The 14,119-nt window shown below is 33.4% G+C and overlaps 1 protein-coding gene across 2 annotated transcripts in view; it reads right to left on the reverse strand.

Annotated features, from left to right (window-relative positions):
* Nucleotides 1–201: 201 nt before the first annotated feature.
* Nucleotides 202–14,119, reverse strand: part of LOC149412116 (lachesin-like) — a 73,270-nt gene continuing 59,352 nt past the window's right edge. For both annotated transcript variants that reach the window (XM_089646356.1, XM_089646355.1), the window contains exons 6-7: nucleotides 9,167–9,345; nucleotides 202–1,311 (exon numbers count right to left, since the gene is read on the reverse strand). In XM_089646356.1, coding sequence (XP_089502482.1) covers nucleotides 1,196–1,311; nucleotides 9,167–9,345 — 295 coding nt within the window. In that variant the 3' untranslated portion in view covers nucleotides 202–1,195. The remainder of the gene's footprint in view (nucleotides 1,312–9,166; nucleotides 9,346–14,119) is intronic.

Consider the following 14,119-nt stretch of genomic DNA (forward strand, 5'->3'; position numbering starts at 1 on the left):
CGTTCACTGAATGATTAATTATTTATTAACTTACTTGCTAGTTGTGTGCGGCTAAGTGCGTTGTAACATTACCAATGAAGTTTATGCTCTTCTCACTGTATTTGAATCCTTCGAACAACAGTATGGTCTGTATAATAAAAAATTGTGTTGTGGTTAAAATACATAAGTGCGTTGTAACAATACCAATGAAGTTTATGCTCTTCTCACTGTATTTGAATCCTTCGAACAACAGTATGGTCTGTATAATACAAAATTGTGTTGTGGTTAAAATACATAAGTGCGTTGTAACAATACCAATGAAGTTTATGCTCTTCTCACTGTATTTGAATCCTTCGAACAACAGTATGGTCTGTATAATACAAAATTGTGTTGTGGTTAAAATACATTGGTTAATAAAATTAATGTTGTTTTTTTTAATCAAAATATGTGTTGTATTTTTGTCTTGATGAATGAAACTGTTTAAAATCTTACTCCAGCTAGTTGTATGTACTTTGGATAGACCATTTTTTGTCTTGTTCTGCTTCATGTTAAGTATTTAGTTTTAAATACTTCTTTAATGATATATTACATTGATGGGTATAAAAAAAAATATTTCGTAAACTGATTATTCTTTTAGACTTTTTGAAAAAGTCAACAGGTATTCCATATATATATAAATCGGTTGTAATTTTCCGAGACACTATCTAGGTTACAAATAAATTATCTAGAACTTTGTTATCATTCAGAAAGATAGCAGCCAAAAATATGGGAAAAAATAATAGGTACTGCTAATTCTGAATTTAAAATATGAGATCGACAAAAATGACGTAAAATAATTATGTGTTAATGGCCGAGTATTGAGAAGTGTTGTCCTCGGTAAAGAGAGATATCCTGGTTTCGATTCCCAGTTGAAAATATATAGAATAAAAATTGCAATAATGGTAAAAATTCTTGTATCAATAATAAGATCTCACGTTTAATAATTTGAAAAGTATTTGTGCTATACACTTTAATCAATAATGAGATCATTAAGTTCAACCAGGTATTTTTTCATTATATTTAACAGAATTTCATGCTGTCAGCTGTCATTCATCTTAGGGTAACATAGAAACGTCTTGCACTATGCTAATTGTATTGATTGAAGGAAAAAAAATTGAATTCTCGCTGAATTGGTTTTGTTTGTTTAGTGTGGACAGCTTTAAAAGAATCAGGATTGTCAGCTGAACAGGGCTATTGAAGTAGCTATCGCAATTACGATGATTGCGTTACATCTTCTGGAACAAAGGGTGTGGCGGCATTCCGCACCACTCTGCATTGCGGCTGGGTTTTCACCTGCGAAAAAAAACGTTATAATATAATAAATTAATTACTTTCGAAAATAAATCTTTTGCTGCCAAAAGAGTAAAGCTGAAAAAAAAGGGCTTAGATTAAAAAATTTTATCAGTTTTTCGTGACAGTACGACGGAGTAAACTTTTTATAACCATGTACCTATGTATTAAAACGTTTTAAGCATTTTCAAAGCATCGTTTGATATTTTGCATTTCGTCGTAGAAACCATTAGAAAATTGCTCAGTCCTGAAAAAAATTATAATTTAATTTTTTTTTTATATAATCTGTAACCACGGGCACGATCCCAATCACAACCTCTGTGGTCGAAGGATAAGGCTATCGGCTTGCAATCCGGAGGTCGCTGGTTCAAATCTTGGCGTGCGCAAGTCAATTTTATTTCATTAATTTATGTTATTTCAAAATTTACTAATGTAATATAACATGTAGTATATTTGTGCCACGTTCCAGAGTGAAAGATACTCTCAGTATAGCCCTGTTATAAGACCAGCATTCAGAATTGAAACGTTGCTTGATCAAATCTGAATAGCTATGTACCTCCCCACCTTACTCTTTCCTATCTCCTTCACCTCCCTACTACCTTCAGCCTCACAACATACCCCAATTGGAGATGATTAGTCTCACTAGCTTCAGACGATTGTGAGCAGTCGGAAAAATAATAATTATTTAGTTATACCTACCTTGATACCTTATAAGCTAAGATAATGAAAAAGGTAAATAAATAAAGTTTTAAGCAATCATAATTATTTCAAATGTGGAAATTGCTTTACTTTTATAATAATATTTCAATAAATTTGTTTGAATTCCACTTTATTGAGTATACCGCAAACCGGTTTCAATTATTTGAAATTGTTCAACACATACATCTATTACGAACAAATCGAAATAGTTTTCGAATCACGAAACTACTCAACGGGAGGCTTGTCGCTGATCAGATGCTCATTTAAAAATTATTAACTCAAAAGTTGATTGCCCGGAGTTAGTTAACAAAATAAATGTCCACGTACCGCTTCGATATAGCAGACAGAAATCCCTTCTCTATATTGAAAAACGTTACACCAACTCCTATCAAAATTAATTTTTGAAAAAAGCTTGCAATTGGTACAACAAAAAAATTGTAAATATGTACACATACATGCTGACATATTCACTGCTAGTTACTATGGTTACAGAAATTCATTGTTTCACTTTTTAGGTGTGAAAAATACAAATTCATGATAATTTAATTAAATCAACGTTATTTTATCTTTAAATCAATAATTCTATTTTTTTAATTACAGTTGCGCGGCAACATTCCTTCATCGCTTTCCTCCCTCATTTCTTTCCTCTACCATCCCGCTACTATCCATCATGTGTGCTTATAAACACTTATATTCTTGTAGAATGGATTATATAGGTTTATTACATTTGCTCTACTTCCATTTTAATTTTTTTTATACTTTCAACTTAGTTCTGCTTTTTATATTTTAGACTACATTCACTAAAGACTTAGTTGTATATTACCAACTCAACCATCTGTGAACATGTACAGGGTTTTCCAATAAGAGGTGTTATTTTGATATTCAATCGTAAAAGATCAATAATTTCGTTGCTTGTGTGGCACGTAGCGCCGTTTTGTTGAAAGTAAACGCTGTCCATATCAATACCATCCAATTCCGGTCATAAAAAAAAGTGGGTGCGTCAAGCCTACGCAAGACAGAAGTGAAACTTCTAGTTTCAGCTGATGCTTGGCGTGGCGCAGTTCGCTGGTGTCTGAGAGAGAGGAAAGAAGAGAAGAGAGAGAACGTTCGTGAGCGGCTCCCCCACCTCAACAAGGTTTCACTTCAAAAATGCCACAGCCGAGAATCGAACCTCGCTTAACTGATTGAAAGCCAACCACGCTGAGCACCAACTGTAAGCAAAGCCGCATAAATTGATTATATTATGTAGGTTCTGAAAATATGAGAGCTTGTTATGTTTTATAATGTTACCTACATCACACCCAAAATATAATATATTTTTAAAAATAATGTACAATGTACAGAAATAGAATCCCACACAAGATCGCGTAGTGCGCTCTAGCGAACGGATATTTTATCAGAGGGAGATAGTTTTAATTTTTTTTTCTGTAAATTATTACATATTATCAAAATAAATAAATTAATTAAATAAATGTAATACAATTATCATAATATACGGATTAGATAATAATTTTAATCCAACACAATAACGCAAAGCGCGCTCTAGCGGAGTAATGTTTTATCACAGTGAGATAAGTGTTTTTATTATTTTGCAATATTATTTTCTTTTAAAAAATGTTCTGACCTACTAAAAAATAAGATATTGAATGAAAAAGGCGTTAAAAACAAAAAAATAATGTGCGATGGCCGAGAATCGAACTCGGATCAACTGCTTGGAAGGCAACTATGCTGACCATTACACCACCAACGCCAGTTGTCGGGATGAGCTAAGAAGCATTTATATGTTACTTCAAAACTTTGACTAGATCAAATGAACTTTAATCGGTGGTCCCGCATTTTCGTTTCGGTCATGAGTCGGTTTTACTCCGGTCCTCGAAATTGCATGACGCGCGTAAAGAAGTTTCACTTCAAAAATCATTAATCGTCTCTCGATAGCGCAATCCATTTACCGTAACTCTTGCTCCAGCCTCATTTTCGAAAAAGTAAGGTCCAATGACTCCGTCGGACCATCAGAGTGGAAGATACTACCAGTATCGCCCTGGTGTAAGACCACCATTCAGAATTGAAACGTTGCTCCAAATGGCTTTAGCCGTGTTTAGTGACTAGATCTGAATAGCCAGGTACTTCCCCACCTTCCTCTTTCCCTTCCCCACTTACCTTCAGCCTCACAACATCCCCCAATTGGGGATGCCATAGTCTCACTGGCTCCAGACGGGAGCAGTTGGGACTCTTGTGAGGTATTCACTTAAAAAAAAAAAAAAAAAAAAAAAACCGCACCAAACAGTCACACGTTGAGGATAAAGAGGCTTTTTAACAATAATTCTTGGGTTTTCCGAGCCCCAGATGCGACAATTTTGCTTGTTGACGAAGCCACCGAGGTGAAAATGGGCCTCATCACTCAAGACGATTTGCATTTGATTCACTCAAGTGAATTTTAATTATTTAAATGCATTGTTGAAGCGTATATCGTTCCATTTGTATTAATGATGTAGTTTTTACTTGTCAAATGTCAAAAAATGAGAGCTTTGAAAGTAACATCTAATGAAATAGCGGGCTATTCAAAATAACACCTCTTATTGGAAAACCCTGTATAACATTGGTCTGTTTCTTTTCTATCCTCTACTGTATATATTCAATTAATATTAAGACTGTTTATGTCCCTTAAAATAAATAAATAAATTCCGCCTGATTCTTCATCAGGGTTTAATAAAAACAAAACAAATATTATTAAATAGAAGGCATCAACTCTATTGCAGGTGGCTCCAATTATTAAACTATCGAAATGCTTTAATTAGTCAAAAAACATAATACCGAATATAAATAACCTTCCTTGAACTAAAAAAATCTCCGATAAAAATACGTTTAAAATAATATACGAGTTTATGAGATTATTTTTTTATAAAGTGACTCTAAACCGAAATTCGAACTCTCAGTTCTTTTTTCAAATCAGTTTTTAAATTGCCCTCACTGCTGAGTAGTTCAAGGTTGAAAATCAATACCTTAATATATTCTTAAAACAACACTTTTCACATAAAGAAAAGTACATAAAATCAGTATTGGAATCTTGAACAGATTGGTTTTATTTTTAACCTCCCTTTTCTGTAGATAATTTAATTGGGTGCGGGAAATAAAGAGAAAATGTGAAAATTTAGGAAAACCGGACCCAGAACTAGTCACTAAATTAAGATTTAAAGCCATTTCTGGCAAAGTTTCAATGTGTGTAACTGAAAGCATCGTCCGCCCTGTAAATGAAAAAAATACAAAGCTCAAATTCTTTTATCCCATGTGGAGAAACATGTTGGCACTGTTTGTTGTTTTCATACTGCAGCGTAACAAATTAAGCCTTTCTGTTGCTATACGTATACATATATACATATATTTTTTAACATTTTTACAAGAATATGTTAATTTATTTATACTATTATGTATACATAATAGATAATGATTATATTCGTAGTCCTCCTAACTAGGATATCCTGTGTTGAGGAGGACAAGGTTTTGGAAGTTTTCAGCGACTTCTACGGTTCGACTTCATGTTTTGGGTAAGGTTTCCCAGAAACTTCTACGACGATGTTTTAAATATGCTAGTAAGTTCTTTATAGGTAGTTCCTTAAGCCCAGATTTAATGTCCTTAATGAAGTTATTTTTTGTAGTGAATTGTTTGATACTAAGTGGGAGTTTGTTATATACCTTTACTGCTAAAAATTCAGAACTTTTTTGTCCAAAGGTAGAGTTAAACTTTGGTATATTTAGTATCTCTGTTTGTTTGGCTCTGGTTTTGTCAGTATGTAAGGTGTTTGCCTGTAAATCATTTTTGAGGCGATGCACCAGAATGTTTTTGGCACAAATTTTCTGTATACTTGGAACGTCAAACTGTTTAAAAAATTCTGTTGTTGACGTCCTTATGAGAACTTTTATTATAATCTTTATGATGCAATTCTGAGTTACCTTCAGTTGTTTGACGTATTTCGATGCTGCTGAGCCCCATCCTATTATTCCATATTCTAACTTAGAGCCACTCTAAATTAGAATAAAGCATAGAAAAAAAAACTTTAAAAACCTCTTTAAACCCCTTGTTGACAAAATGTTTCGTTATGTGGCAAAATAAACAAATTATGTTCGTGAAAAATGATTTGGTTCTTAACAACAACTGCCATCATAATCAACGCGATAACCTGATCTTTGAAAGAATTCCTACGTCAGTCTTGAATTGTCAGTATTTATAAATAGCGTGATTAATTTATCTTATTAAAATACGTTTTTGCAAGGTATTGCTTTACAATAAAGAGACAAATTATTTGTTTGCGCTCTTACAAATGGAATATAAATATGAATAAACAGTTTTGTCCGTAAAAAAACTTAATTCTTTTAAGAAAGGTACACAAATACAATATTGGTTTGAATCATCGGTACAATATTGTATTTGAACGCTTTTCTCGAAAGTATTGAGTTTTTAAAGGAAAAAAAAACATTTATTCACATTCATATTGCGTATGTACGAGCGCAAACAAATAATTTGTCCTAATATTGTAAAGCAATACCTTGCAAAAAGTGTATTTTAACAAAATAAATTAATCAATGCCATCAATGAACACGTAGAATATAACGAACGTAGCGTTTAACCTTGAACCACAGTAAACAGTACATATGTCCAATTTAATATTTTGAAGAATGATATTAATAAAATAATACGGTAAATGTATATATACAACCAATCACTCGAGTGGTGGAAGCCTTCAAAGCCCTGACCAGTCGGTGGCTGCGTTGGCATCGCGTATGAGAATGATACAGGCGTCTAAAGTTCAATTCCTCGATTGTCTAAATCCCCCGTCACGACACATCAACATTTTCCCCTTACAGTTTATTCGTATCCGTAGAATGGTTATCTTTCTTTAAATATATATAATAACGTTGGAATATTTCAATAAACGAAATGAGTTAAAAATATCTAAATCCATGGCTTTTGTTTATTCATCCGGAATTTTCAGTAAATCTCGTATTATGTTTTTCCATTGCTGTTGGATTTAGCTATTTTATCCAACACCTTTGACTCTAGAATCTAATCAATGAGCAGCTCACATAGCTTGGCAGATGTTATTCATCGTAAATACGTTGTTTACTCACCTTAGATTCATACCTTTGGTTTTAGATGTTTGTGACTCTTAAGAAAAATCCCTAATGATTAAGTTTATAAATCTGTGCTCCAAGCAAACAAAAATAGTATGAGGCTGAACTGAAAAAAATATTATCACACTTAAAAAAATGTACATCTCTTATTGGTTCCATAAATACACATTTTACGGGGATGGATAATACCAGCTAAAGTCCTTTGGCATTGCCCGGGCTTTACGCAAAGCTTTTTTAGATCAGATTTAGACAGTTACCTTTCTCTTGTTTTGAAGATCAAGTGTTCTAAATCTCTGAATAAAACTGTAGATGTTTATGTCCGCCAGTTATCCGCCTAGGTGTGTTTTTCCATTCCTCTTCATATAAGCTCACATGTTTAATTATAAAACAAATGCAGCATCTAATTCGCCAATTAACCGAGCTTTTCATATCTAAATAATAATTGTCTTAAATGAAACATTGACATTTTTTCGGATTCATTGCGCAAATTCAAACGAGGCATCATGTCAATAATATAAATTATTTAATGCGCATACACACACTCACACACCCTTATTTATACACACACGCACCTTTATTCTACACACTTCACCTGGTAATTAACGAATATACGGCACTTACGACACATTACAAGGAAACATATCATTAGTACCCAACATTAAATATCTAATTCCTGTCAATTGTTTCATCACTGAAATCAATAATAAAATAATAAATAAATATACCTCAAATAACCAACAGAGATCGATAGAATCCACAATACATATTGGTAGAGGTAGCTATACTAGGTATAGTGCTGATGATAGACCACTTATTAAAATCATTACATTTGCGTTAATCTAATAACTAGGCATTCCCTCACCCTTATACTTTAGACTTCTGCTTAGCTGAATACTCAAAATCCGTAGTAATGTCACAGTACCTTGGTCTAAATTTGTAGTTGGAAGTCTTGAGGGGTGCTTACAACCCCGTTTTACCTCATGGCAAATAGGACAATGATTCAAAAAAACATATCACTAACTCTGTCGTATTTTAGTTAAGCCTTACAGGGCGATTTGTTAAATGTATAAAGTGAAATTGGACTTAAAGGATATTACACTGGCGCAGCCGGTAGGATCCTAATCAAGGCTCCCAAAGTATATCACACTGGCAACCAACGTGTTGATCTTAATCAAATGATCGTAACAAAAATATCATTATCATTTGATCGTAAATTTAAAAATGATCGTAAAGTTCTTCAAGACTATTTGCGTTGTATAGCCCACAGCGTTGCTTACTGAAGAGAACATCTCCATTTTATATACAAATGCCCTAATATTACTGTTTTTTAACTTGGAATAAACACAAAAGTTACGATTTTATTTTTTTTAATTTAAAAAAAATTTGATATTTTTTGAAAAAAATTAAAACTTTAGGCCTTGTGCGGGAGACATAAACATTTTTTTAAGAATCCAAAACTTTTTGTGGTAAGTTGTGGTACCTAGTAGCAACTTTTTTTCAACTTGGAATTTGAAAAGAAAAAAAAAGTTAAAAATCGATACACCCTAATTTATAATACCTAAAATATATACGATAATATAGATTTTATTATTTATATGTCATATAAGATATAAATCTTTTTACTTTAACTTGACACACATAAACTCTTATTTGATTTATATAAATTGCTGATTATTTGCCTACCATCATTTTGCCCACGATCATTTGAAAGTTACAATCAATTGATTGCGATCATTTGAGAGTTACGATAATTTGATTACGATCATTTGAGAGTTACGATTATTTGCTGACGATCATTTAATTACGATAATTTGATTACGATCATTTGATGACGATCGTTTGATTACGATCATTTGATTACGATCATCTTATATACGATCATTTGAGAGTAACGATAATTTGATTACGATCATTTGATTACAATCATCTTATAAACGATCATCTGAGAGTATCGATAATTTGATTACGATCATTTGAGAGTTAAGATGATTTGATTACGATAATATGACTACGGAAATTTTGTATAACTCACCGTTAAAAATATGCACGTAAATGCTCGCGGGCTGCGCGTTGTTTGGCACGCAGGAGTAGTTGCCCGCGTGCGTGGCGCCCGTAGCCGGTATGTAGAGGTCACTGGTGCGACCCGTCAGGTCCGTGCTCACGTTCACTCCCCGGTCCAGGTCAAAATTTATCATGCGGCTGTTGTGGTACCTAGGAACATCACAGACTTTTAGTGTAGTCGGTCGTCATAGTAGTTCATAATTAAATATAGTATATACAGGGTGTATCGGCACTAACCCGACAAACTTTAACCAGCTATTCCTTAGCATATTTGGAGTAAAAAATGTTATGGGCACTTTGCTGTCCGGTAGTATTTTTTTTTTCAATTAAAAACAAAAAAATTAAAAATTTCCACACTACATCACTGTCATTGGGATTGCTTTTCGTGTTCAACAGCTGTTATAAGCAAGTATGTCGAAAAGCGTCTTCGCTCTTTCGCACACACTAAATAATAAAAATGAGACGAATGGTGCAGTGCCATTTCGTTGTGATTGTAAAAGTGCGCCAATATAGGTACACACGTGCATTATTCAACGGAATTCGAATAAAATATTGCCAGATGGGTTTTCAAACTTTGACAAAGGATAAAACAGTGGTGACATGTGGTGAAAATATGAATAATAAATTTTTTATTTAAAAAAACGTTACCGGACAGCAAAGTGCACATAAGATTTTTTACTCCAAATATGCTAAGGAATAGCTGGTTAAAGTTTGTCGGGTACGTGCCGATACACCCTGTGTATGTGAGTTTTAGAGGTAAATAGTTGCTGTGAGAGTGAGAGCGTGAATAGCAAGGTGTTCAGTTACAAATAAATATCATAATATTGGAGCTGAACTTCTCAATTACTTCCCCTGGTTTATATTGGATATCACACTAATTTAATTTTGGAAGTGATCAACCTGCGTAAAATACTAAACAAAGTTGTTATTATTTTCATTTTGTTTAGTGAATTTATGCCACTTTTCTTAAACCAGTTGGTGGTCAGTTAAGTTGTCTTCCAAGCAGTTTATCGGATTGATTGTCGAAGGTGAAAAATTTTATTATTTTTTATGTTTTACATATACTTTTTTTAATACATTATTTTTTAACTTTTCCAATGGTTTTTACGGGTCTTGAAAAATTGGTCGAAATAAGTGGATTAAGAATTGAGTCAATTTTAGCTCATTGTAATATTTAGAAAATAGCTCATGTTTGTTCGTTTTATTTCAGCAAAATGAGAAAACCACAATTGAAAAGTTCTTGTATGTTCCCATATACGGTTCAACACGAGAGTAGTTCTCTCCCATAAATGAATCGGAAAGCAATATAACATTCCAACAACCGCCTTGTATTTTATCGAATTCAATATCAATACTTTCGATAACTGGCACCGTATGAAATATGGCCATTGAAGTTGCGGAAAACTTATTTCATGAAAATTTGACAAGTTGTTGATAATAATATTTATGTTGTTGCCAAGTTGGCGACCCTGGCTTACTTTTGTCCTGACAAGAAATATTACACTTTAATACAGGGGTAGGGAACCTGCGGCCAGCGAGGTTTTTTGGTGCGGCCCGGGAGCGCTTTCGGTGCGACCTGCTGCACAAAAAATAGTATAAAAAATAATTTTAGAACTCGAGAACGGTTTTCTTTCACGGTACTTCAGATATATTTTAAATGAATTATAAAATACCAGATAATGGTATAACATAGATGACAGATACTTCTGTATGTACCTACGTTACTAGAAAGCAGATTAGACCCACATAAATAGGCGATCAAACCTCCCTTTTTAATTTAATATAAATTTCTTATTATTTTACTAATAGTAAATTAAATAAAAAATCATGAGTGTAATGCCAATTAAACTGGCGACTCACACACACTTAAAATGACAGTTATGGATTCATCTGCAGATGCATTTAAGAAGAAACCTTCTATGGGCGCACCCTTTAGACCATTTTGGCGAAAAAAAAAGATATTTGTAACTGACGCCGAACTACAAATTTGATATTTTTATAGTAAATATTTTGTGTCAGATACAGGTGTAACGCTTCTTCTTGATCAGGGCAGGCCTTCAACTTAGACCAGATAGGTCTCGGCCTAGGGCCCAACCTTGGGGTGGGGGGCCCCAGCAGATGACAATTATATAATATTTTGAAAATAATGTATCGAATTTTCATTAGAGCCCCATCGTCGGAGGGGCCCCGGCTAGATTTAAAAATGATACGTTTTTTTGTGTAAGTAAAAAATATTGCACTGATGGAGGACTGCAGTGGTTTGAAGTTGCGACGCCTGGATGAGAATCCGAAGAATTTTTCCACTCTGTTACTAGCCGGTTAAACTGATATGTGTGAATGGTTTCCATTTTAAACAAAACTAAAATATTTCCGTTTAAAAAAGAATATTCGTTAAAATATTGCATAAAAAATCAAAAGCATTTATCGTTTTTTTTTTAGTTTCAATTAAATTTCTAATTGCAGACTGCGAAAATTGGAATAAACCGTTTTCATGTTCTGGGTGCAGTTTGATTAAAGTTGGGAACTTGCATGACGAGTAGGTTACTCAACTCAACTTAAGTTAAGACCAGTATTAAGCTCAGAATATAACGATAAGATTCAATTTGTAGATCATCTGCTGACGCCTTTTGAAGGAAGACACTGCGTGGTCTTCGGGAGACGGAAAATACCAACCAGAACCTTTTTTTCGCGCAACTGACTACAGGTTGCGAATTAAATTTCGTGTTATGTGCAGTTCACCGTGGATTTTTAATGCTTCAGAGAGGGGAACATAGAGGATACAAAATACAAGATAGGGCTTTTCAATATTTTGGTAGCATCATCTCATAGCTCCATTCCGTTCCTCTTTCTATTATTTCGTCCACAATAAACTCGCGGCCCGAGAATAATTTAGTAAACACATCAGATAAAGCGGGCTTAATGTTTCAAACACAGAATTCCATTCGATTTTGGTAAAAAAAGGTGATTTTTATATTTTGCTACAGAGACTTAACTGCATTTCAACAGTAAAGTAATCGATATCTAGATTTTCATAATACTTCTACTATATCGGAGTTTTTTAAATAGTTTTTCGAACTTGTTTGCATACAAGTTCGAAAAACTATTTACTATTTGTTTTTACTTAATATAAAACTGCAAATTTCAGGATGCTAAAACATGTAAAAACGTTGGGGTGTTAAATTCCATGCATTAATCAGCATTTGCAAAAATAATTATCAAACAACCGTCATACCTGTGGACCCGTCGTAAAACTGAACTAATCTAAAAAAATCTACGTAGAAAGTATGTGGAACAACTCGGATAGGCAGAAGGCAGGAGCAAAATCTCTTGTACGTCACGACCCTAGAAAAATCATCTACAGCATCCCGCGAAGCTGATTCGTTCAAAGACGAGCTGGCTCCTTAAAGCGAAGGTAACCGACAAGGTGCTGGTAGATGGCACACGTCGAGGCCTTTTCCATCGAGGGGGGCCACAAATAAGGCACAGAACGACTCAGTTTCGGGACGCGTCCGCGTGATTATTAAATAACTACTCCATCATCTCCAGCAGCAGGTTGTTTTCGATTAGCAAGGAAAAGAAAAACTCCCGGTGTCACTCAGCACACTTTAAATTAAAACCGAAAAGAGAGTACTCATTTTAAAAACTCAAATTATCACGATGGCATGCGGGACAATCATCATTAACAACAAGAATTGCCCGAAAATTAAAAAGCAAGTCAATAACTTGAATTATGTGACAATCGAATCGTCGTCGAACACTCACAACGGTGAGATTTCAAGAAGTGATGTCACTGGCGGAAACGGTGCCAAAATATCCGAAAAAATGTTGCCTGTCAAATTTTAGCTTGTGAATTTATTCCTTCACTGGCCAGGTAAAGTCAGGAAAAATATATATTTTCGACAGTAGGAATTATTTTCGTGACAATGCCATATATATCCCTTATATTTTTTATTGTTTAACTAAAGCATACTTAATTATCTCGATCGCTATCTAATATTAAATTTCTCACTCCTCTATATTTTTATACTGGTATCGAAAAATGAATATTATCACAGTGGTAGTTTTAAATTTATTAAAAATATATAACAATAACTTATTCTCGATATTAGATTTAATCTATCATTATTTTCAAAGTCTTGCCATGAAAGATTTTTTGTTTACGACAATGAATTTCCGAATTTTTTTTTGCGTAACCTAAAACGAAAAAAAAAAATGTATTCATAATTTATCTTGTGTTTTTCCTTGTATACGTATTTTTTTTACTATTCAAGATTTTACTTATTATTTTAAGGACTCCCGATTGTAATTTGTTTATCTATATGTAAATCGAATTCGGGGTTGTTTTGCTAACGTAAAATGATGGTCAAACAATTATTTTTAAATAATTTGTGAGTTCATTAAAATAATATTTATATAACCTTTTATTTGAAAAGGTTTTCAACTAAAAGCAATGACAAACGAACTGAATTTAGCAGAATAATTAAATAAATTTATTGTAATTGCCTTATATATGATTATGTAAAAGACAGAATAATAAAAAGATTTTACTTTGTGGCTTGCCATAATTACATTATAAGCACATTATTTTATTTTAAATCACTCTATTTTGAGCGGCTTAAAACAAAATTTTGTTTGTTTAAATCAGAGGTTCCCAAAGTGGTCTATATGAACCCCAGGGGACGATATCGGCTTGTTGGGGTCTATGTCAGCGAGAAAAAAATTTGGGGGTTAACGAGATTCAAATAGGTCTACATACGAGCGGACCTCCATTTACCTCAAGTCAACATTTAGGAGTCCCGTAAATGACACAATAGACCTAACACAAATATAATAGACTGAGAAATTACTCATTTGATATGTTTATATATCGTAAAGTTGTTAATTGAGGTATATAAATAGAGTCTACGTTCCTTTTCTCGACAGA

Source organism: Hesperophylax consimilis, chromosome 24, assembly GCF_061612785.1.
Source record: "Hesperophylax consimilis isolate HC1 chromosome 24, BYU_Hcon_1.0, whole genome shotgun sequence".
In the NCBI taxonomy this organism is placed as follows: Eukaryota; Metazoa; Arthropoda; class Insecta; order Trichoptera; family Limnephilidae; genus Hesperophylax; species Hesperophylax consimilis.